A 26,181-nucleotide genomic window follows, 5' to 3' on the forward strand; every position below is an offset into this window, starting at 1 on the left:
ACAATGAAAAAATGTAGGGTCGATGACTAGTATTTTAATATGTGGGCATTGAACTAAGATAAATCTGAGTTTGTAGGGGGATGACTTCAGTGAACTAAAATATTGGAGTCCTGTATAGTGTCATTTTCACCGTAAGGTCTAGATGTTACATTTCAATTAAACATTACAGGGGCAAAAAAAAAAAAAAAAAAAACATAATAATAATGAAAGTCAATTTCATACCAACTTTAAATACACCGTCATATGTAATTTCTTAATTACAAAAAATGTATGGTTAATAAAATCTGTCATTTTTTTGTAACTTGTATGTTATGTATTTAAATAGTATGCTACAAGTGCACATTCCATACAATTAAGCACACTCTTTTTTTTTTCAGAAGGGTTATTGTTATATACATTATAGCAGGGTATAATGTTAAACCTTACAAGTTCAATGAAAATTAAAATGTATGTATAAATTCAGAAAAAAAAAAAGAAATTAGGCATGTATTCCAAAAACTTGAAATTAGACCTGTATCCCCACCATACTGTCAAAAGGGTCTAAAAGATTTTACTTTCTGGATGAAATCATTTTATAAAACATATATACTATATTATTATTATTATTATTATTATTATTATTATTATTATTATTATTATTATTATTTTAAAGATGTATCTTACATATCTAATAGTTTTTAATCAGCTGAACTAATATTTATCCTCAAATTGATACCTGGACAATTTTCTATCTGGTTTCCGACCGCATCACAGCACAAAGACAGCCCTCATTAAGATAATAAATAATATTAGCTTAAATTATGATTCTGGCAAAAAATCTCAGTGCTGCGTTTGACACTGTCGATCATAGCGTACTTATACAGAGACTAGAAAAAAAACTGGTTCAGGATTTCTGGTATGGTACTCAAATTGTTCAGGTCATAATTAGAAGGGAGAGGGTATTATGTGAGTCTAGGGGAGCATAAGTCTAAGTGGACGTCCATGACATGCGGGGTCCCACAAGGCTCAATTATTGCACCGCTCTTGTTTAGCCTGTATGTGCTCCCACCATGTCAAATAATGAGAAAGAAACAAATGCCTATCACAGCTATGTTGATGACACCCAGATTTCCCTAGACTTATCACCAAATGTCTACAGCCCCATTGAATTCCTCTGTCAATGCATTAATGAAATTAACAGTTGGATGTGACAAAATATTCTTCAGTTAAACAAGTAGAAAACTGAAGTCATTGCATTTTGAAAAAAAATATGAAGTTCTCAAGGTGAATGTATACCTTGACTCTAGGGGTCAAATAACTAAAAATCAAGTCCGGAATCTTGGTTTGATTCTGGAGTCAGATCTTAGTTTCAGTAGTCAAGGGTAATCCCCTTAGCAATTTTGCCACCGGCAGCTGGAACCAGCTTCCAGAAGAGATCAGATGTGCATGCTAAAAAATTAGTAATATTTAAATCTAGACTCAAAATTCATTTTTTAAGTTTCAATTCGTTGAATGCGCACTGTGCAATGTCCAAACTGATTGCACTGTATTTTATGTATTGCACTGTCATTTTCTATTTTTAACTGACTTAAATTCATTTTAAATCAGTTTTAAATCATTTTCAAAGTTTTTAAAATCCTTGTTTTGTTTTTGTGATTATTATTATTATTTTTATTTATTTATTATTATTTTACTTTCTTTTATGTAAAACACACTGAATTACCATTGTGTAATATAAATAAACTTGCCTTGCCTTGCCTTACATATGATCTAATAATAACATACACTGGTAAGACTATTCCACATTTTCTGTATGCCTAGATGTCAAAAGATCTCTTCAAAGAAGTTCAGACACTGGAAACTTCTATTTGATTATTTGTATCTGTTTATCAGATACTACAGAAACTATGAAATTGGCCTATGAAATATTCTGTTTCTACAACAGTTTGTAAACAAGAGCCTCAATGGGAAGTCAAATACTTTATTTCTTTACAGGACCATATCCTTAAATCATGCAGCACAATTAAATGTAGGCTTATTACATTAGACTAGTGCACTGGTTGGCAACTTCTGCAGAGTCTAACTCCAACCCTGAGAAGAAAATAAAAAACCTCACCTGCGTTCAGCCTTGGTAATCCTTAATACATTTATTAACTTGTTCAGGTGTGTTTGATTAGGGTTGGAGCAGCGACACTCCAGGACTGACATTGTCTATCCCTTGTCTAGTGTCTATACAGAATGCTTTATCATTAAAAGCACTGAAGCAGTGATGAATCATATCAGTAGGGGACCTTAAGAGTGTTCCCAGCCAATACTGTTTGCCCAACATCCAAAAGTCACTGCTCAAATGAACCTTATCGCATCAAACTTGTATATTTGCGTTGCTTATTTAATCATCAACGCTGGTACACATCTCAATCCATTCCATAATATTTTCATTACCTTCTTGTTAAAGGGGGGGTGAAATGCTCGTTTTCACTCAATATCCTGTTAATCTTGAGTGCCTATAGAGTAGTACTGCATCCTTCATAACTCCAAAAAGTCTTTAGTTTTATTATATTCATAAGAGAAAGATAGTCTCTACCGATTTTTCCTGGAAAAACACGACCGGCTGGAGGCGTCACGTGTGGGCGGAGCTAAAGAATCACGAGCGCCAGTAGGCTTTTGCGTTGAGAGCTGGAAGCTGTGTCATTACCTTGAAGACAAAATTAAATGAAATTTAACAAGAGCAGCATCAGCAAAGGTGTCTCTATGTGGTATGTACTGAAACTGTATATATTTGCTTAGCGGTTTTGGAAAATGATTAAGTTCCACTTTGTCGTCTTTTTTTTATTTTTGTTTTAAAGCTGTACATTGGGAAAGTGCAGTTTGATGACAACATCGCATGTGGTTTACTTGATGTGCTTACACGCCGATAGCTAAGTTAACAACACAGAGATATTTGAAGCAGTTTTACTCACCGCCTGCGGTTCCAACACACGATCGTGACCCTTTTTCGTTGGGACTGCATCATCCTTAAGAAATAAACGATGTGCAAATCCGGCGTCAAACTGGGCCTTGTTTGTAAAACAAGCATCTTCGAAATGCAGGGGAACAAACACAAACACTTGCACAACTCCGTTGATGCTCTGTAAAAATAAACTCCATCCACTGGTCCCTTAATGCTGTTTCTCTTTTGGTAATCTGTGCAGGGTTGTCTTGCCCTGGCAACCAAAAACACACTCCTTTGATGACATTTTGCGACGCTCTCGCTCTGATCAGTGAATCGCTCTGATCAATGAAATGTCTGTGCTCAGCCTCGCTATACGGGAGCGCGCGTTCTTCCGGCAGAAGTGCCTTAGGACCCATATAAGGAAATTCCGCTCCATCTAACGTCACACAGAGCCATACTCGAAAAAAAAAAACTTTCCGAAACTTGTGACAAACCGGAAGGAGTATTTTGGGAACAAAAATACTCCTTCGAACGTACAACTTAATTTTTGAAACTTTGTCCATGTTTAGCATGGGAATCCAACTCTTCACCCCCCCCCCCCTTTAAGTAGAAATGTTTTGTAATGAGTTTGCTCTTCTGCATGTTACAATTCTGTCAAACCAGGGCAAACACACAAAACAACACAAAAACAACAAAATTGTTACTTGTGCCAACTAAAACTGTCATTTGAAAAGTTTGTTTTGAAAATAACTGTAAATAATAAAGACTTTCAACCCACCTTAACTCGCTATCTGATTTTCTGTGCTCTTTGCAGGACTACACCATCACCATGTATTTCCAACAGAGCTGGAGGGACAAACGGTTGGCCTATGCTGAGATGGCTTTGAACCTCACTTTGGACAACCGTGTGGCTGATCAGTTATGGCTCCCAGATACCTACTTCCTGAATGACAAGAAGTCTTTCCTGCACGGTGTGACGGTGAAGAACCGAATGATTCGTCTCCACCCAGATGGCACAGTTCTTTATGGACTGAGGTAAATTCCATTGCTGTTGTAACATCAGGGTCTTTAAGTCTGCATGAAATCGAAACCGAGCCTGTTTACTTTGTTATTGCACATTACTAGTCTTGTGGTGAACAATTAATCAGAGCAAGGTAATCCACAGAAGAAAAAAAAAGAGTTTGCCTGCGTAATCTTTGGTTAAAATCTGAACCCTAACCCTAACATTTGCTTCCCTTCAGAAATGCCTTCCTTCCTTCAAATTGACAATCTTCAATAGAGCTAGAGATGTTGCGAATGTGTGCAAAAAATTAGCCCTGTCCTCTTATTTTCCTTATTCAACGGTTAACACAGACTTTAAACTGAAACTGAAAATCATGAAAAGGTTTCACTCACTCACTCCAAGCTCACTTTTTATATCTAACCTGAACTTTGCAGCCATATTGTGTGATATCATTCTTGAATTCATTATTCATATCAGTATCAAACTTCTTTGTTTAACTTTAATAATAGGTAAAACTTCATGTCACACTTGCTTGCACAGTTAGGGACAGGTTATCTATGGGAAGCTTCTATTTGAGTTGTGTGAAAGATCTGTTAATGGTTCACAGCACTGGCAAACTGTGTTGAAAATGAAGGTGCTAATGGTATTGGGTGGAAAGTGTGATCACATGAAGAGTTCAGCTCTGTTTCGTTGTTCAAATTAAATTCTATCTAAGGTGCATCTTACTCTCTCTCAAAAAAATAATAAATTCCCAAACCCACAGTAGCATGATCACACCTTCATCGTCTGAACTACCCAGGCTCATTAGAAATATTTGCCTCTACGTACATATCTGCAAAAAAAAAATAAAAAAACTATATATATATATATATATATATATATATATATATATATAACGTTCCTATATGTACGAATCGTTGCAGTTTCCAGTTGAAATTAACATTAAAGGCAGTAAAACTCTAACAACATTTATTCTTTTTCACACAAAATATAATTATAATACAATATAAAATATAATATAATATTTACATGGCCAGAGTGTCCATAAAGAAGCTAATTTTCACACAGTTCCTTGGAGAATATTATGTTATACAGTATTTTAACATATTTTAACATATGCTGCAAGATTTGACAAATTATACATTTGAATGTTAGAATCACGTATACAGCTTCGTATGTACTGTATGGGTTTTATATATGTATGGGTAGCTCATGCAATACGGTGTTGCTCTTGCGAGGTTAAGTACTCTGGTAAAAATTCTGTTGAACTATGGTTTGACAAAACAGCTCAAACCCTTGTATAAGAAAGTTAAAATTGCCCAGTTCCATCACTAAATGTGTTTTTATATCACTTTTGAATTTGGTAGCACTATCGGTTAGGTTAAGGGTTGGGACTGGTGTAGGGGGTATGTTACTTCCCAACACAATAGAGCATTAATCTTTAAATCCCCGTATCAACGTAATAAAAACATGACCAAGGTCACATATTGAACGTGCATTTTTGCAAAACTCACTGGACATTTCACTTTGAAACTGCTGCGAAACATTCCGTGAGGTATACGCAATATCTGTGTTGCAGTAATGTCACTTATTTCCAGTGAGCCTGGGTTACATCTGAACCACATTAATTCAACAATATAATGTAGGATTGCCATTGTATAGGACAACAATATAGGTTGCACTGTGCCACATCCAGTGAAGACAGCATCACTGATTATAATGGCTTTTAGCTGCTTTTAAATTCATCGTATGATGCTGCTCATTCCCTTACAGAAATGAACTATGGTTTTACTCCAAATAAAAACAATGCACGTTTATTATAGTTAAATCATGGTAACCACAAATTAAATATGGTTTTGCAACACTAACCATAGTTTATCCATGACATTTGTAGTAAAACTGTGTTTATACAAATGGTAATCAATAAGCCAAAAAACCATGGTACTGTAACTACAATTTTACTATAATAGAATTCAACCTTATTTTTAATTATTTTTTTAATTACAAAAAATATTCAGTTTAGACAAGGTGTAATAATGCATAATTTGCTACATTTATTATTTAAATTTATTACACAGCTCTGTGGAATACTTGATTCTGATTGGTCGGTCGCGATTTTAGAGATATGTTATCCCTCGATAACAACCAGTAAAAGCTACACATGCTAAAATATAAAAAATATAAATATAAAAAATAACACATGCTAATCTGAGTAACTGAAGTCAGCACTTAACACTCTTCTTTAACACACAAGTTAGTATACCTTAGTATACCTTAAATGTCATCAAGTTTGAACTTGCTGCTTACTCGCAAGTGATGTCTTCATGGAAGCTTTGCATTCAAATATTTCAACAATTTTGTTTGTCTAATTATTTACTTATGTGGTAAGTAGCCATGCAATAAGCAGGATAATGTACATCCAGCTGGTTGTTTATGCAGAAAAAACCCCTTCAGGGTGATATTATCCCTTACTTAATATATAAAACTAACAGTAGACCATCTGAACCCACTCATAAAATCACCTCTAAAATGGTTACACAAAATATGGAACATCTAAGAACCGCTGTCTCAAATGTCAACCTTTTTTGGATAAACAGAGGCACAAGTAAAAAAAAAAAAACACTCTCCCTCCTCACTCTCCTATGCATTAACCCAGAACCGCACCAGCGAGGCAGAGAGTTTGCTTTGGGTGCCCCACTTAATCAAAATATCAATAATGAAAGATGACAAACTGTTTCCTCTTCCAAGAGGCTCTGGCACAGGTGGAATCGACGAATCTAAAACGCCACAGTGTTTTCTTCTTTTTTTTTTTTTTTTTAGCATCGCTGTAGTGAATTAAAATGTTGAGGAACTACAGCATGTTTGCAGTATTGATACATCCACTCTTAATAAAGTCTTAAGATGGGTCTTTTCTGGCAGTAAATTATTCAAAAGTCAGGGCTGTTGTTAATGATTAATTATCATAGCATGCCCTGCTGTGTCTAAAAAGGGATTTCGAATTGATATGCCTTAGTCAGCTTTAGTAGAGCTACAGTATATATGCAAAGCATCCTCCATAATGTGAGCCACAAATGTACAGATTTATAAATATGCAGTGGTTTGTACTTTATGGGGATTTGGAGGAGAAAGCTAATGCACATATTGAAGGGTTTAAAGCAAGCAAAGTATTTTATAGATTGTTTACACAGAGCATCCAGGGTAACTGAATGTTTACTCCACATTTCTAAGAATGCATGATAATGAAGAACTATGAGTGGCACAAAATTAAAACTAATGAAAAACACAAACAAGCAGCTGTTATTGCATAAGGTATGTTATATATAAATAAAGTGCTTCAACGGATGTTGTTTGCTCCTTAGCCACATATAGAGGTTGCATTTTGAAAGGTTTTGAAGCTAAAAACAAACACAACCCTGCGTGTTAATTACAGGATGCTCACAGTAAATATCACAGAAGGCAGTGTAATAGCTACATTACTATGTTACACCCATGCTCTGTTAACTAATTTAAGTCCACTGTCATGTGTATGCCGATTGCTGTTGCCACGTTCATTGCTACTGTCCATCAAATTTATAGTTATATAGCACTTAATATAGTTATATAACACTACAAGAAATGAGAGTGTTAGTTGTATTTCGATTACAAGTTAAAAATGACTTGCTATACACAGTCCTGTTATACAAATATTTCACAGTACTACAGTATATGCATTTTTAATTTCTTATTTCCTTATCACAATGGGATTATTTATCTGTTTTCCTTGCATATAAGTGACAGACTGAGCAGGTCATTTTTCACTCGCAACATCGTAGACAAGATGAGTCAGTCTCCATCTTTCGGCAAACTGGCAGCTGTCACAAATTTATTTTGTGTATTAAAATTCATTTTGGAGGCTTGATGCAAGGAAAATTCACATGTGTTGCTACATTGAGTTTTGTGGAAAGGCTTCCATCGTGTCCTTACTATGTGACAAGATTCTAACAAATGTGATTCGGCTAGCCACAACAGACACACGACAAAATAAATCACAGCCAATCAGAAGAGGTTCTCGGTGGGCTTTCTCTGCAAGCACACTGCTGTGTAAAGTACATTCTTTTCTTTTTTCTTAATATATTTTCAAGATCTGAAAATGATCTACTGTTGCTGTCAACACAATGATTTACAAACTTAAATTAAACCATTATTATATTTTACAAAACCCAATCAGTACCTGAGCTTTCAGCTGCAATGTCACATCCCAAACTAGAATCTCCCGTTAGTCATCATGAGTGGTTAGGGCAAAAACTCTGATTAACATTGAAAAGATATGTTTGATAACATGGTGTGGTGTATCTAGTTATGGCTTGGTATTAGTCTGAATTCCATGCAGCTTTGAAGAATACTTTGTTGTCACTTTATAGTATGGAGTATTGAGATGGTCAAATAAGTCTTGAATGATCTTTTTTGACCATCACAATACTCCATACATCAGAGCTGTTCACTAAAGTGCACACGTCTGTCAGCATCAGATTTTACCAGCTAGTAGATCCTTGGAGAGACTGAGTCAGCACTGATTATGTGGCTCCAGACTAGAGGAATGGGATAAGAGAATGAGGTCAGTGGAGAACAAAACAAATATTGATGATTAAATATGGTATGGATATACTGTACTGCATATGAAAATTATTCTTTATTGTTAGGGGAATTAAGAATACTCACGCATCTTCTCATCTGCACTGAAGAAAATGTGTTAAAACAGTTCTCATAAATAGTACATTTCACAGACAATTACAAAGAAATGGCAAGTGACACATTTAATGTAACATTACATTTCTTTACATTTTTTTTTTTTTTCTCAGATGTGCAATGTGTTGAGAAATAAGCTTTATGTTTTGAAGCATTGTCAAAATGTTCTGCATAGCTGTTAAAATCTGGCCAGTTCTGGCAATTGGTTGATTGTGTGCTCTGAACTTAGCGTACTTAGTGATTTAGTGATTTGTGTGTACACAGACAAAGCAGGATAATATAATACAATATAATATAATATAATATAATATAATATAATATAATATAATATAATATAATATAATATAATATAATATAATATAATATGTTCACTGATCCTTTATCTATGATCCTATTGCAACATAAAAAAAATGAAGAATGGTCCACATAGAAAAAGGGCATTTTCATGCCAGGTCAATTTGTAAATCAGTTTGGCCAAAGCTTTTTCTTTTATATATATATATATATATATATATATATATATATATATATATATATATATATATATATATATATATATATTTTTTTTTTTTTTTTTTTTTTTTTTTTTTTTTTTGTCTAACTTCCTTGTTTTTACTAATAATCATTGTCTGATTTAATGAATAAGTATGCAATGTTTCTCAAGCTAGCCATGCCATGCGATGAACTGGCACACCATCTAGGATGTTATCATGCCTGCGTCCCAAGACTCTGAGCATCACAGCAGCCCAACACTTAATATTGTGATAAATATTTTGTGATTTTTGTCAAAAATATATGGTAACAATTTATTTTGATGGTCCCTTTTGAACATTCTGTTGACAATAAATAAAATTGCACCTACATGTCTACTAACTCACATTTGAGTATTATTATGCTTTTTGGTTAATAATTTCTGCTAACTCTTTATTGTGATGGTCTCCCAACAGACATTCTACTATAAGCATCTTTGTGTTAAAGGGAAAATCTAAATAAAGTGAAACCAAAATTACACATTGACATTTAAAATGAGTAAATATATGAAGTGGCATTTTTTTTTTTATGTGTGTGTGTGTGTGTGTGTGTGTGTGTGAGTACATTTTTTTTCTGCTTCTCATTTAATATATTTGTCTTCTTTTTATCTATCTCACCTTACAACCAGTCAATATCCAAAACCTCAACACAATAAAATAATTACATTTTCATCCTTTTTTCTTTCTTTTTTTTTTCTTTGAATAAGAGAATAGATTCCAATCATTCCAATCCAATCACGTGGTGCAGTCAATGCTAAGCTGTGATTTCCTAAAGGTTCCCAAGGTAACAGTGTCTCTCATTCTCACTCTTTTCTTCTACCCATTCCTTGTTTTTCTTGCTGTCCTTTCTCCAGAATAACTACTACAGCAGCCTGCATGATGGACCTGAGACGGTACCCCCTCGATGAACAGAACTGCACCCTGGAGATTGAGAGTTGTAAGTGAAAGGAAATGTGAACACGTACACATACTGGATCTTTTCTAGATGTCTACTGTACTACACCCATAGAGAGCATAATTTGCTGTGTTCTACACAACTTTCTCCGTATACATGGTGAATTGAAAAAAAAAAAAAAAAACCTTCTTTTTTTGTGAGATGAATCATGGCAGCAAAAGCATGAAAATTTTAATTACAATAAATACCCTTTTTAAAACAACGTTTAGATAACCCCCCCAGAGTTGCCAGCCACAACCAGCATTTTTGATCAACTTTCATGGGCCAGAATATTTAGTTGTAGCAACATCTGCAATATGTCAAAAGAAAGAACTGAAAGGTTTTATGCTAGCTTCATGCATTTTTATTTTACATTTGTCATGATTAAATTAACTGTGAGCTCACAAGCCTAGTTTGGGAAACCCCTTTGCTTCATGTCAGTATGGTACATTTAATGGTAGGTAAAAAAAGAAAAGAAAAAAAAAAGTAATCTAAAACTAATCCAACAAGTAATATATTACCTAAAATAAGTAACCTAGACTACATTACTAACTAGAGGTTTCATAATGGAATCTGTAATTAGTAACGGAATACAATTTGTAAGTAATCAACCCAGCTTATATAAAAATCCTGGGAAAGAGTAGGAAAGAAAAAAAAACATGATAAACAGCAATGTGTTCCAATCTCGTTGTGGCTGTACTGGATTTCTTGCAGGTCATAATATGCCAAGCTATGAAATCAGATGCTATGCAATGAACAGATTTTTCCTTTGAACTAGATCATTTAAACAAACTGTTTGAAAGAACACATTTGAGAAAATGAATAAGAATCCCCATCACCGGCATGATAGTCTAATCTTCATTAATCATCCTCACAACCTACACAGCACAAACGCCAACTCTAACTCAGATTCTAACCACATCACCTTGAAGAAACCATGACCATGGACAACAGCAGTTTGAACTCATCCAGCTCATCAATTTCACTTTTGCTTCTTATCTCTGTCCCACTCCACAGATACTAATGTAAGCAAACGTAATCATTAAGCCCATAGAGCAATCACCCACATCTGCAGTCCTGCCTACTCTGTCTTTGGGTGTCAGTAGTGATAAATGATCTTGTAGGGGTTTGACACTGAGGGCTCATGGCACATTTGACAGAGGTAGGTAAGATTGAATGTATTTGGTGGTTTATCAATGAAGTCCCCTGCACTATCGATCAGTCAGGCGTACCAGGATAGTGTGCCCTGTCTATCACGGGTACATCAGAGGAGCCCAGTCAAATAGATAGATTAGTTTTTTGAATGATTACACCATTCACAGTGTTTCATGCCAATCAGTGGGTCAGATGTCACAGCCTGCTGAGGCATGACATTTTTTTATTTTATTTAGATTTGCTTGTATCAACATTTCCTTACTTTTTAAACTAAAACTAGCTATCCCGATAACTATTCTTTAGCTGTCACTAACTGCACTGTGGGCTACATTTATGAAACATAAGAAAAAGTTTATTTGTAAATCATTCTTAAAACACAGTCAATGCAGAAAATGTTCATTAATGCACAGATTATTTGTAAAAACATTCCTATGTAAATTGTTGCATTCATTGCCTAAACCCATCATAAATATCGTCTTACGTCTCATTTAATACATGCAATTTAAAAAAAATGTTTTTGCATAAATGGCCTAATTTTGTGTAAATTATTCACAAAAGCATTTAAACTGTGTATAAAGCCATTCTCGTGTGATTCAAGATTCAATATTTTTATCTGTCACATACATGGTTATATGGAGAGCATATGGCCAGCAGTGAAATGTATGTAAATGTAAGTAAAATCTGAATTGCCTAATTTCATAAATTGTGAGCTCAGCAGAAGAAATGTCTGTCTATATTACATAATTTGTCTGAATTAAAGAATGTTTTTTACAACTTACAACAAACATTCTTATGCTTTTAATTTTGTGACAACAAGCTCATCATAATAATATATATATATGAGGATGGAAAAGCAGAGACAGAGGATTATTATTGATATTTATTTTAATTAGCTAATTTTGAAATAACAAACACTTAATTTGCATATCTCTTGCCACATTCTCTCTTTATGACACGGCTTGTCATACAAAAGCACATTAAACTCTAAAATGTTTGATGAAACTGAACGCAGCAACCATCTAGCACAGCAGAACCATTTATTTGTGCAATTAACAGTGCTGATAATGACACATAATGCAGACCAGTTTAAACACAAACCACTTTTTTTTTTTTTTTTTTGTCACCACTGATGAAGGAAATAACCTACAGTAATTTGCTCTGTTCAGTTCAGCTTTCATTGCACAAAACATCTCTGAGACCTGTCTGCTAGATGTAAAACTGGCATTGTCCAGTGTAATTATTGTATAAGATGCATAACACTCTATTTAAACATTTATTGTACTGTCTACAATCTCTGCAGATGGGTACACCACAGATGATATCGTCTTCTTCTGGCAAGGAGGGGACAATGCCGTGACAGGTGTGGACAAACTGGAGCTGCCTCAGTTCTCCATTGTGGAGCTACGTCTTGTGTCCAGAGAAGTGAGGTTTACTACAGGTATGGACGAATCCCTTGCATGTAAAATGGGGTTAATACCAGCACTAAATGGTCACTTAGAACAATGCAGTGAATAAGATTCACTGAATATTTAAGGTTATCGCAATGCACTGCTCAACTTATATTAATATAGAAAATGCGGCTATCATCTTAAGTACTCTTGCTAGTAAGCACTCTTATTTATTTCATGGGAAGATTCACGGGGAGGTGTCCAAACAAGAGTGAATAATAATAATAAAATATTGTTGTGATTGGCGTCGGGTACCGTTCATATTCAAATGCTATTTAAATTACAGCTTGATCAAGTTATTTCCCTTTCTCTTTGATAAAATTGCTGCTGAAAGGCTCCTGGTGGAATTTGTTCTATTGCATCCTTTTCTGAAAAACCGCAGTGGGATTGAAACCACAGGGAATGAGCAAGAATATTCATTCTTACGTTAATAAATAGCCATAGCAATTTGAATAATCAATTGAATGAGTCAGTTATTCAAACCACACCTGACATAAAACTGCACAGTTTTAAAACAGGCTTGTGCAGGCCAATTTTGGAAAGGCTTCTTGAAGCATGCTGTTTACAGTTGTCTTAAACCGCACACCAGATTTTACACATTAACAGGACATGCTCTTCAGTTACATAATTGATTTGTTTTTTCTCTCGTTCTCAAATTCCCTGTATTAAAAAGCTAAATGGGGAAAAAAAAGACACTGTAGGCTTTTGTGACAATTCTCAGAGGAATATAGACACTGTCTGCTGAGAAGGGAATTTCAGAAAAATCTGCCATGTTTGCGACTTTCTGCCATGTTTAATTGGAATGGAACTAGTCCCTGGGAAGGAATCCATTGCTTTTGGGAAATTAAATGCTCCATCTGAACAAATGGGAAAACGACTGTTGTCAAAGTGCAGACTTTGACAATTGCAAATTGTAGATGTATTTTTTTCCTGTGCTTGCTCTTTTGTGATATCACTTACATGTTGACATCTCTATTTTTATTATTTGTTTGCTTCTGCTGTGTACTCGTGTCTCCTCAGGTTCATACCCTCGGCTGTCGTTGAGTTTCCGCATCAAGAGAAACATCGGCTACTTTATCCTGCAGACTTACATGCCCTCCATCCTGATCACAATCTTGTCCTGGGTCTCCTTCTGGATTAACTATGATGCCTCTGCTGCTCGTGTGGCCCTGGGTAACCTTTAACGTTTTGCTCATCAGGAAGTTATTTTTTCCTGTATAAAACTATATCAATCATTTTGGTTGTCTTCTGCTAAAAAAAAAAAAAATCTTATATTCTACTTTTTGTCAAACATGATGAGCTGCGTGAATATTCCCCAATGCAATAAACTTGAGCAAAGCCTTAAGCTTATGTGATGCTCAAAGTTCACTCGGTTTCAGCTTTGACTCCATTTGCCACTGATTTCACTGGAAGATTTGCTTAAAGTTTTGTTATGTGAGTGATGCAGGTACTATGCAAACCAGCCCAAAGCATTCTAGGACAAAAAAGCTTTGTGAAACTATGCCTATTTTTTTAATGCAATATATCACTAGAATTTTTCTCTCTTTTAGAAGATTTTTTTTTTAAATCTTTAGTTTGTTTTAAAAAATGAAGAGTTCAGTTATTTCAGGCTTAAAATATACTGTCACGTTCTACAAGAAACCTTACTACTAGACTACTACGTAGGGTGGCCATATGCGCCGTTCATAAGGGACACGTTTGGACAGGATTTTAATATTGCCTAAAATATCCAGGTTTCTGCTGTTTGCATTGAAGAGGTTGATCATTGTGTGACATTCATGGAAGCTCTAGAGAGCAGAGCAGATGGCTCCTGATGCTTTCGAATTGCTCGATCACCTATTCTGGTGTCTTTTTTGATCGGTGTGCAGCAAAACTTCAAGTCAAACAAGTGAATAAATACGTGTACATATTGCATAGCTTTGATCGTTTTCTGTAGATCTCACCTTTTCACACGCAGCCTCAAGATCGGTCGATTATGTTAAATATCAGAGATGTATAAAGTACTAGAGACCCATACTTGAGTAAAAGTACAAGTGCTCTATCAAAAAAGTGACTTGAGTAGAAGTTGAAGTGCTCTTTAAGCACCACACTTAAGTAGAAGTAGTAAAGTATTCAAAATTTTTTGTGCTTAAGTATTGCAAGTAGTCTATTTTAAAATTTACTACTCAAGTACTGAAAGTAAAAGTAGAAGTATTGTGTTATGTAGCTATTAAATAAAGTAGTCAAAAGTTTGAACATATTGTTTTTACTATTTCAAATGATTAACCTAAAGGACAATCACAATTCCTTTGACTGTAACTTCTTGTAAACAAAAAAACGGTTACTAGGGTTAGTTAGCCCAATTTGCAAAATGATGTCATTAATAACTTACCCTCATGTTGTTTCAAACCCCTAAGACATCAGATGGTCATTTAGAATTTTTTGAAGCATCGAAAATACATTTTGGTCCAAAAATAGCAAAAACTATGACTTTATTCAGCATAGTCTTCTCTTCCGTGTCTGTTGTAAGACAGTTAAAAACAAAGCAGTTTGTGATATCTAGTTCGCGAACGAATCATTCGATGTAACCGGATCTTTTTGAAACAGTCCACCAAATCGAACTGAATCGTTTTAAACAGTTCGCGTCTCCAATACGCATTAATCCACAGATGAATTAAGCTTAACTTGTTTAATGTGTCTGACACTCCCTCTGAGTTAAAACAAACCAATATCCCGGAGTAATTCATTGACTCAAACAGTACACTGACTGAACTGCTGTGAAGAGAGAACTGAAGATGAACACCGAGCCGAGCCAGATAATGACTCGTTCACGAGTCAAGAACCGTTTCTGTCAGACGCGTCCGATTCGTGAACCGAGGAGCTGATGATACTGCGCATGTGTGATTTAGCGTGAAGCAAACCGACACACAGAGCGTCTGAACCGAACTGATTCTTTTGGTGATTGATTCTGAACTGATTCTGTGTTAATGTTATGAGCCCAGGTGCAGTCAACGAAAAGGACGCCATTGCATCGAGCGCAAAAGAATCAGTGAACTGTTTTCTTCAACTGGTTTATTGAATCGAACTGTCAGAAAGAACTAACGTTACTGGTCATCCGAGAACCGATGCAACCGGTTCTTGACTCGTGAACGAGTCATTATCTGGCTCGGCTCGGTGTTCATTTCTCTCTTCACAGCAGTTCAGTCAGCACGCGCAGTCTCGCTTGATTCGCTCAATGATGTGGCAGCTTCATCAAACCTGCCATCTACAGTTCTGGCAGTGGTTTGTAATGGAATGATTTGTAACATTATTATAATTGTAACGAGTAACGATGCAGCACATGAAAAAAATATCGGAGTAAAAGTATTAAACTCAGCGAAAATATGTACCGAAGTAAAAGTGGAAGTAGGAGAAAAAAAAAATATTCTAGTAAAGTACAGATACCGCCTTTTAGTACTTAAGTACACTAGTGAAGTAGTTCTACTTCATTACTATACATCTCTGTTAAATACCTACATGTTACTGGTCAAACTGCTTTGGATGTTTTAGGCAATATTAAAATCCTGGCCAGGACGTGTGCCAGATGAACGGCGCACATGGCCACCCTGCTACTACATAGTAGCATGTCTTATTTCACCTTAAAGGGGTTATATGATGCCTTTTAAAGATCATTATTTTGTGTATTTGCAGTGACAGAATATGTTGACATGCTTTAATGTTCAAAAAACACATTTTTCAAATACTGTACAATTGTAGGTCCTCTAAGCCCTGCCTGTCTCAAAGTCCCTCCTACCGACAAGTGCAGTATGCTCTGATTGGCCAACTGACCCAGTGCATTGTGATTGGCTGAACACCACAAGCACTCGTCGGAAATGTAACGCCCCTTTCCATAATAACGAGCTTCATCTTTCAAAATAAATGTAAAGACGGTTAATAATGTCCTTAGATTTACTATCAGTTCAAGCCCGAAAGAGGAACAGAGTGGTGTGACAGACACAATAATGAAGCTCTTATGTGTTTGCAGTACACAAGACGGTTAAGACAGCTGATTCCACAGTGTCACAAGTGCACACACACAAACACATACGACATGCAAAACTCCACATTTGAACATTCAATAGCAAATACTTAAACTAATAACAAAACATACTTCCAGTAGCTGATTCAGAAGTGCCAGATTGTTTGTAGTAAAGTCAGAATAACCTCCTATTATACTTTCACGAAACAGTCGTCCATAAAATGCGTTGCTGTTCCGTTGTAAGTAATCTTAAATCTTAAATTCCTAAATGCATCTACTTTCAGAAGGCCAAATAAAGTGCTTTTGCATTCACCTAGATACACACATCATATCTCTGACATGGCTGCTTCAACACTGCGGTTACTGAAACCAAGCCTTTTTTCTTTACTTGAACATTTGGGCGGCATTCCACAAATATTTCCACATAGTTACATAGAGATGTGGGGTCATGTTTGAATGAGCCATTTTAGGGGGGGGGGGGGGGGGGGGGGCGTGGCAGAGTCTTAACTTTTATAAAGAATATCTCTTTGGATATGAGACTTTAGTCTTTGCAACTTTACAGATCTTCTTCATGCACCAAGAGCTTGTAACACTCCAAAGAGAAAGGAAAAACTGAAATCACATCATATGACCCCTTTAATGTCTTTTGGGTATGTCTTATTTCAACTTTGGCCTAGAGTAGGAGTATGTCGACCTTGTTAAGTGGTCCATGAAAGCCCTGACGCAAGTCGCGTGAACGTTTAACGTTTTCATTGAAGTGACTAACATGGCTTTCTTGCAGGTGTAACTACGGTGCTCACTATGACAACCATCAACACCCACCTGAGGGAGACCCTCCCAAAGATCCCCTATGTGAAAGCCATTGATGTCTACCTCATGGGCTGCTTCGTCTTTGTTTTCCTGGCCCTGCTCGAATATGCCTTCGTAAACTACGTGTTCTTTGGACGGGGACCCCAGCAGCAGAAAAAGATCAACGAAAGGCTAAACAAAGCCAACAACGAGCGTCCCCGTTATGAGGAGAAGCGTCTGAGGGAACAGGTATGCAAGGTCTCTTGTAAACCATTTGCACAGTTCATTTTTGTGCTAATTAAAAGCTAATTTAAATTAATTTAATAAGCAATGACAATGTTCATGCGTGTCTAAATGAATATGTATTCACTTAGTTTGTAAGCAGAACAACTTCTCTCATCAAAATAACTATTGCCTGAATGAATCGCTTCACTTCACTGCTAAAAACGAACATTCAATAGCCCATTAACCATGACTTTACTTAATCAATGACGAATTTCATTTGATTGAAGCTGCATTTCATTAATAAGAGAGGTTTCTCTTGCTCGGAAAGTTACAAATTACATTGTCATCATGCTATCAGAATCTAGTCTGCGTCTTGCCGCAGGCTTCTTTTTCAATCCAAGCACCGTAATGTATTGTGAGATAGACCCTTCTCAAACTGTGTCAGCCATTTACATAAAAACTCTGGTAAGCTCAGTTACTAAACCAGAGTAATGAGAGTTTGACTGAATAAAGTATTTGTGTCTTTGTCTATTATGCAAGCTTTTTCTTCTTCACCCTCATATTTATGCACTTTTGAATTCTTCAAAAATTGTTTCTTGATTGTCAGCTTATATGGGCATTTTAATGTTCTCTGCATTTTTTTTCTTTCACATCGCAAGGACTCCATTTCAGCGCCGTTTCAAAGCAACACCCTCAGGTCATATACACAGAGAAGAAATCTGTATCTCGAGGAACAAAGAAAAGTTGGGGTATATCCATTTAGAAATCATATCAAAAATGCAAATTTAGAATCAGAAGTTGATGAAATATTGTCATTTACTACTTTGTGTTAATGCATTTAAACATTCTGAATAATTCTTGTAAAGTTTCCTCTTCCCAAGTAAAGTTTGTTGTAACAGTGACATCACACTATTGTTGCATGTGCATGTAGTAATTAGGACGGTCCGTTTCCTGTGGCTGCTTATGACCACCCTTCTCTGTCTTTTACTGTCTTAAGGTGGATGCTTACGGAAACATTCTTCTCACCACTTTGGAGATGAACAATGAGGTGATGCCGTCCGACGTTGGCAGCAGCGTCAGTGACTCACGGAACTCCGTCATGTCTTTTGACAGCTCCGGAGTGCAGTTCCGCAAGCCCTTGGCTTCACGAGATGGGTTCAGCCACCACTCATTGGACCGCAGCGCCCTGCGCAGTCGTGCCAACTGCCGGCTAAGAAGGCGCTCGTCCAAGCTGAAGCTCAAAATCCCTAACTTGGCGGATGTTAGCACCATTGACAAGTGGTCCCGGGTCATTTTTCCTATCACTTTTGGATTCTTCAACCTTATCTATTGGTTGTATTATGTGAATTGATATGTGTTCCCTTAGGAAACATGGGCCATATTTTGAGAGCACATTAAATTGGCTTTGATACATTTGGAAAATATGTGTACACATATATGAAAAGTTGATACATATGTATATGCATATTTCTATATATTATATTTCTATATACACATGCGTGTGTAAAATCTAAAGGACTTTTCTGGTGTAAAAAAAAGAAAAAAGAAACATATTATACAGAATGACTTGAATGTTTAAGAATAATACGTAAGAAACATTTCAAGTATCTGAATTCTTTTCCTTCTGAAACAAACAATGAACAGCATACATTAGTCCCCTGTTCGAGGCTACGGAACTAAAGACTGCATGATATTTTTGCGAAAAGAAAAGATGAGAAAAAGAACGCCTCATCTGCTTTTTATTGATACTGTAATCAACTTCTCCCAACCGCAGCTCATGACTTCAGAAGTGGCTTGTGCATTCCGGGGCATCAACAGAGCAGGCCCCAGGACCCGATCCACTGCTTTCCCCATGCCCATTGAAAAGACGGACACTGTACAGCAACCTCTTTTGGAATTATTATGTGTCATTCCTTGATTTTGCAAGTGACAAGCGTTCTCTTTATCGGAACTCTCAGCTCTGGTCAATGGTTTACACTGGACGGCCATCTTGAATTTGCCCTGAGTCAGTATGTTTCATTTTCTGTCTTCTCTTTTTTGCAGATTCTCCTTCCTTTCATTATTGAGCTATGGTATACTCATATTTTTGGGGGGTTCACCTAAACATGTTCTAGAGGTAGTTCATTAATATATATAAGAGTACATTCATTCATTCATTCATCCCGTAGCCTTATTGACATGGTCGGGTAGAATTGTTGTTCTTTCTTTACTATTGTTCCTAGTGCATTTCATCTGTTCTATTGATACAGTATTCATTAACATCTTGTAGAGCGTTGTGTTGTTTGGAATGGAGGAAAACCCTTAGTAAGCTGTAACGTTTCTTTAGAACTTGGATTTGAAGTAAGTCCAACTATCTGAACATGTTAAAAATAATGAGAGAAAATATTACTGTGTATTCAACAGGGGACGTGACCATGTTTTTATCTGAGTCAACCACTCAAACCATAGTGTGACCTGATATTGTATATATTCAGTCATTGTAGTGATCCATCCTGAGAATGATATACGCTGATGTTTTTAGTTTCTCTAAAATGTGCCTGTCTTAAACCTGAAGGATGTGTCCTCAGTTCATCAATCAGTGAAAGAGGGCCGAATGACCCTTGATCTTTGACCTTTCACTTTAAGCACTGCAGACCCACCCACAGCTCTGACGTTTCGCATCTTGGGATTGAATCTCAAAGATGGATGACATCAGCATAATCAGGAAAAAAAAAAAGCTTCTGAGTCTTTTCGGGGCAAAATGACATGTACGATAAAAGCCATGAACTGAAGTGACAACCAAAAAGGCCTATAATCCATTTCTCTTTAGACCTCTGACTCACCACCCACCATTTCTTTTGGGCTTCACCTCATTATGATTTACCTCAGCTTCTTTGACATTGAGGTGGCAGGATCTTTCTCTATCTCCAGGTGACCACAAACTCCCGCCTAAATCCATATATCAATTCATCTACCATCCATGTTCATTTAAATCTCATTTGTGGTAGGGTCTAGGTGTCGCAATACTCAGAGGAGAGTAGAAGCATCCCAACAATTGCTTTTCACAGCAATGTTGGAACAGTTCTTGAAGATGTGGATGAGAACTGAATTGCTGAATAACTGAGCAAGGTGACATTTAAAAGTGACGAGGGTCCAGTAGTGGTTTGAGAACACGAGAGCCCAGGATTTGCTTGAGTTCCCTGAGGAGGATATCCTGAGCTGGCCTCAGACCTCAGAGATCAGCACAGTCCCTTGGCTCTCAACCCCCACACCTGAACTCCCAACACTCGGTAAAATGTGGACCAGCCACCAAATCGCCAACAGATCACTCATTCCATGAAGAAACAAAGGAGTCAGGGAAATCTGAAAGTACAGAAGGATGTAACTCAAGGTACTTGAAAGGTCCTACGTTACTTGTCAGCAGATGACCATAGAAGCACGTCCCTAGGATTTCCACTTATTGTGTTATTATATGTGTTATTGTGAGCACGACCATAACACCTGTGCAAGGGAGCCAGTGCTCTCAAGTGCAAAGCAAGACATGCACAGTTGCATGAACAGCGTAGCAATTAAGTTAAGCGCAAATCTGCACTAAAAGAAGATGGAGGTCAGAGTGCTTTTCTTGAAAAACCCTAGCTATTATGAGAGTTATGGGGATGCCTTGGCCTGTTGAGACTCCCAGTAGGCATTCAAGATGCTGCAATCCTTTGTCAATGAAGGTTCAAAGGCAGAGTAGTTAGGTATACACATTTAATCTATAGTGTTTAGATGTGAATTTACAATGTAGATCAGACCTTCTAAGCTACAATATCAATCCACCTCTACTAGTGCAGTGTTGTAGACAAGTGTAGTGATAAGTTGAAAATGCCAACTGCACCATTAGCAAACCTTTCTCTTAATGGTTTCAAGGGAACTGGACTAGTTTTTTTTTTTTTCTTCTTCTTTTTTTTTAAGACTGGAAAATAAGATTTTGCTTTGCCTTTGTCAAATGAGAAAAGATGTGAAAGTGGCATGACTTCTAGGTGGCATTTACTTTTACGTTTATTATCATTTGCGCGTCAGCCGCTATTAACTGATAAGACTGCACAAATAAAAGGATGTGGATATATTTTTGTATCAGATATTACAGCTCTGATTTATCAATCAGTGTCCATAGGTGCTTTAATTGTTTCCTTAGAGTCACTAATAATAGAGGGAGGGGGGGGAATGCATACAGCATCATAACCTGTGGTTCAGTATATTATCCATGAGAATAATTAAAAATTCTTAGTAGTAGTTTGTACAAGAGGTTTCTTAACTATATACATATATAAGTTAGCACTCATTTACTACATAGCTTCATTACGTTCTAGTAGACTTGTTGGCACTATGCAGTCTTTCTTGCTAATGATCGGTTTAATGTTCCACAGGGCAACCTGAATCATTATTGGTCCATACGTCCTGACCAATCACCATAGGCAAGGGTTGAAATTTTTGATAGAGTAGGGATTGGCGAAATGCTAAAACAGCCATACTGTGCCACTGAGACATGTTGGATGTTGAATTTGTTCAAACTGATATTGTGTTCAACATGTTCTTGTAGCACCAGCACTCTGTTTATTCACAGTGAACTTACACCTAGGAGAGATTTTTGGTAAGATTCTGGTTTGTGGGCATTCGTCCCTGCAAGATTTGCCTTAACGAGATCACTAAGCATTTTTCATGAAATATTTCTGAGCAATACAATGCAAATACAACAAAGTTCATGGGAGAGTGATTCTCTTTCAACTCAACTCAAGCCTTAATCATGGTTATAGAGCATTATAATTTGATCATTGGACATTTGGGGTACAATTAATTTAGCAGTTATAGAACCTAGAATATACGGTGACAAATAAGTCCCCACAAATGTCTCACACAGGTACTCTGTCTATGTTTCCACTGCGTAACCTCAGAACCTCAAAAAGTAAAACTCAGTATTTACAGGAATAGGATCCTAATGTCTCACCTTTTTGGATCTTCATCTTACAATTATCACTTTTTCCCCAGTAAATTAAACCTTTATATTTCACATTATTCACAATTTTTTGTAATTGTGACGTAACTGTGACATTTTCTAAATGCGACTTTATTTCTTGTAACTGCATCTATGTATCACAACAACAAAAAAGGTTATTTTAGTGTTTTATCCTGGTTATTTGGTTCTGAGTTGTGTGAGTGGAAACATGGATACTGTAGAGTAATTCAGGTCAAAAATGATGGTATGTATAACCTATTGGGAAAAAAATAAGATAAGTGATCAGTTTTCTAAGTGTGCAACCTACTACAGTACAAAAACATTAATAGATAGCTCTATCAAATATCTTATATCTACAATGGCACAAGTTGCTGTTTTATAAAAAGCTACTAAGTTACTATCTAAAGGAGCAGGTGCATGCAACAAACCATACTAGCATTTCAGCTTTTTTATTTGAAAGTTTAAAATTTCACCATAGTGCTAGGATAGATACATTATCATTAAGACCAATTTGCCAGTTTACAAGGGTCATTTGGCCAAAATACTCAGATAAATGTAGCAGCGCTGAGTTGAGAGGGTGATGGTAGTCAACTCCTTTTTTAATTTATTTTTATTTTTTTGTTAATAAAATCGTTTAGGTTTTTAATCTTAATTTCAAAACCACAAATACTAGATTATTACCAAGTCAGTATGATTTTGTCTTTTGTTGTCTGTTTGATTTTTTTATTAAATTTATTGATCTTGAAGGTTGGTGGCTCTGTTATCAGTCTATTGAAGAATGTGTCAGATGTGTGGGCTTTAAATTGTGATATAAATTGCTGCTAATTACCACTTTTAGCTAGTTATAATCAAGACACCATTCAGTCTTGACCATTTTATTACACATGTGTCATTTATAGTATTTGGACATTCTTTGTCACCTTAAAAACTGTGTTTAAAAAAGAAATGGGCCCTTTGTGTCTATATTTGTAACAACTGATCTTGCTCACTCTCTGAAGAATAGTGGCTCAGCTATAGATACACTGCTGTAACACAAAAATGGCAGGCTCTGTCTATGGAGATGGACGTTATATGGGAAATAACGGAACAAGAATAGCATTTGGGATAGCATTGTGTCAAGGTAGCATACTTTTGAGCACTGATGGGATTGTTGGCCTTTTTAGGAGAATGTGACTCATCGTAATTATTAAAGTATGAATACTTCTGTGTAATTTGCTATCTGGTTAGGGGATAGGAGACACATTTTCCTTTTGCCTTGCACTTTGCTTTAGTTCTAGACAAATATATTGTTTGTTAATGTTTTTGTCCTTTTTTTTTTTTTTAAAGAGCTTTGCACAAATTATGGGGATTGGGGGGGGTTGGGGGTATGGCAGAATTCAATGAGGCTAATGTGTTCTGATGACAGTGAAGGACATTATAAGCTACGCACTTCACACAAATCACCCCATAAGTTCACTTCCATTTTCATACAATGAACATAACTCAACAAATCATCAAATAGCTTTTACTTGAGTACATTGTTTTTGTCTTTTGCTGCATCAAACCATAAAGCAGGAGATAAGGAAGTACAAAAACTGTTGAACTGATTTTAATGTGAATTTTCTTGCCTCTTGTGTATATGTGTAATTACATGTGAATTGTATTGTAAATATGATATCTTTCACTTATATTTCTTAATGCATGAACAATACAGGGCAGTTGGTAATAACAGCTAGCCTCAACGCTACTGGCATGGACAGCTTTTACAGCACCGGCATAACTTCTGCAAACGAAACCTATCTCTGAAAAAAAAGAAATGGAGAAAAACTCACAAAAACGATACCGGTTTTGTTTTGCATGTCTCTTTCCGGAAAGGTTTATTTTCATAAGTTCTTTTCTATTCTAAAACTGGCCATTCCTATCACCCACACATACAAATAAAGCGTTTTGCTTCTTCCTGTGCACAGAGATTGAACCAAACACTGTAAATCTTAAATTAAAAATGGAAAACAAAAAAGAGAAAATACTAACTATATCAGAAGAGGAGAGTTATGGAGAAAATTACTCACGGAATCGTCATTTGAACAAAGAAAAAAAATACATGAAGATATGCACATTTTCATCATCTCTTGCTTTTTTGTGTGTATCACATACAGTTTAGAGTAGATCGACACACCATCAGTTCAAAGTAGATTAGACCTGCTTACATTTCATTGAACAAAACAGCAAGTTAACATACCATGCCATGAGAATGCATGACTGGCAGAGCAAATTCTCAGTTTGTTGAAATGTATGGGCCAGTGACTTTGCTGTTCTGAATATTTTTTTCTTCTTTACGCCAGGATAGCGTTACTGATATAGCGGATTATAACACATAATCACAGCACCCACAAGCAAAATACTAACCTGAAGAGAAAATCCTATTACATTTTTTTTTTTTTTTTTTTTTTTAATTGGCAGATATTTAGGGCAATCACGCAATTTGAGAATTAAATTGCTATTCAGTACTGTTTCGTTTCATTTCTATTTGCCTGTATTCGTTGTATTCTTTAAATGAATTGTTAATTCTTATTGTTGATGTTTTCTCATAGCAAGGAAATATAGTTCTACTTTACATCCTGCCCTGAAAGTGAAATCCATTCTGTTTTTGTGTTGTACTGGTTTTGTTCTCATTAAGCTCTTGGTTTGATTCTGTTGAACTCTTGAGGTGTGATGATTTTTGATGATCCATTTGGGGGTATGACTTGTCTTCATGAAATCAACATTTGTAAAGTATAAGGTTGTGTTCTCTTATTTTTCTTTACTTTGTCTTTCTTTCCTTTTTTTTTTTTTTATTTGGTTTTTGTCAGTGCCAATTAATGTAATGGTGTCAGTCAGCTTTTCTAGGTGTTTGAGCAAAATGTGTTTTTTACTAATACAAGATGTTACAGTATGTGGTACAAAAAAAAAGGGTTGAGTAACCAACTGACTTTTTACAAATAAAGGCTTATACAGTAAATAACAACAATGCAGAAGTCTTTTCATTTGCTATTTGTGGACTAATGTCTGCATTTCTTTTCTGCTGGCTATTGGTTTAAACTCATTAGTCCCCAAATGGTAAATCATGTATTGTTTTCAGAACATGATGTAAGGAGAGACATTTAAATTGCTGCAGGTCTTCACACTGTCATTTTCTTTTCTTTCTGTTTTTAAAAAATAAAATACATATTTAGGGCAAACTGAGATTGCAATCAGACGCAAGTGAAGACCATTTCAATGTCTTGTATACTCAGTTTGAATTTGATTATAATAATGACACAATATTAAAGATACACCTCCCGCCCAACCCTCGGTCCTGAATAAAATACCATCAGAATCCCTGTTGGAAGAGTGTAATCTTTGCCCCATAACAACATTAGTTTGGATACTCATATTTGGCAAGATTCTGCAAGAGAATCAGAAGAAGAGACATGTATATTAGGGCTCCCATATGTCGTAAGGAGAGTAGTCTAACTTGCCTTGATGAGAAAC

The 26,181-nt window shown here is 36.0% G+C and overlaps 1 protein-coding gene across 1 annotated transcript in view; it reads left to right on the forward strand.

Annotated features, from left to right (window-relative positions):
- LOC113063861 (gamma-aminobutyric acid receptor subunit beta-4) overlaps nucleotides 1-24,481 on the forward strand; it is a 63,907-nt gene extending 39,426 nt beyond the window's left edge. Inside the window, exons 4-10 of the mRNA XM_026234256.1 lie at nucleotides 3,726-3,946; nucleotides 10,024-10,106; nucleotides 12,559-12,696; nucleotides 13,727-13,879; nucleotides 17,485-17,741; nucleotides 18,377-18,466; nucleotides 18,715-24,481. Coding sequence (XP_026090041.1) covers nucleotides 3,726-3,946; nucleotides 10,024-10,106; nucleotides 12,559-12,696; nucleotides 13,727-13,879; nucleotides 17,485-17,741; nucleotides 18,377-18,466; nucleotides 18,715-19,068 — 1,296 coding nt within the window. The 3' untranslated portion in view covers nucleotides 19,069-24,481. The remainder of the gene's footprint in view (nucleotides 1-3,725; nucleotides 3,947-10,023; nucleotides 10,107-12,558; nucleotides 12,697-13,726; nucleotides 13,880-17,484; nucleotides 17,742-18,376; nucleotides 18,467-18,714) is intronic.
- The last annotated feature ends 1,700 nt before the right edge of the window (nucleotides 24,482-26,181 follow it).

Source organism: Carassius auratus, chromosome 46, assembly GCF_003368295.1.
Source record: "Carassius auratus strain Wakin chromosome 46, ASM336829v1, whole genome shotgun sequence".
Lineage (NCBI taxonomy): Eukaryota > Metazoa > Chordata > Actinopteri > Cypriniformes > Cyprinidae > Carassius > Carassius auratus.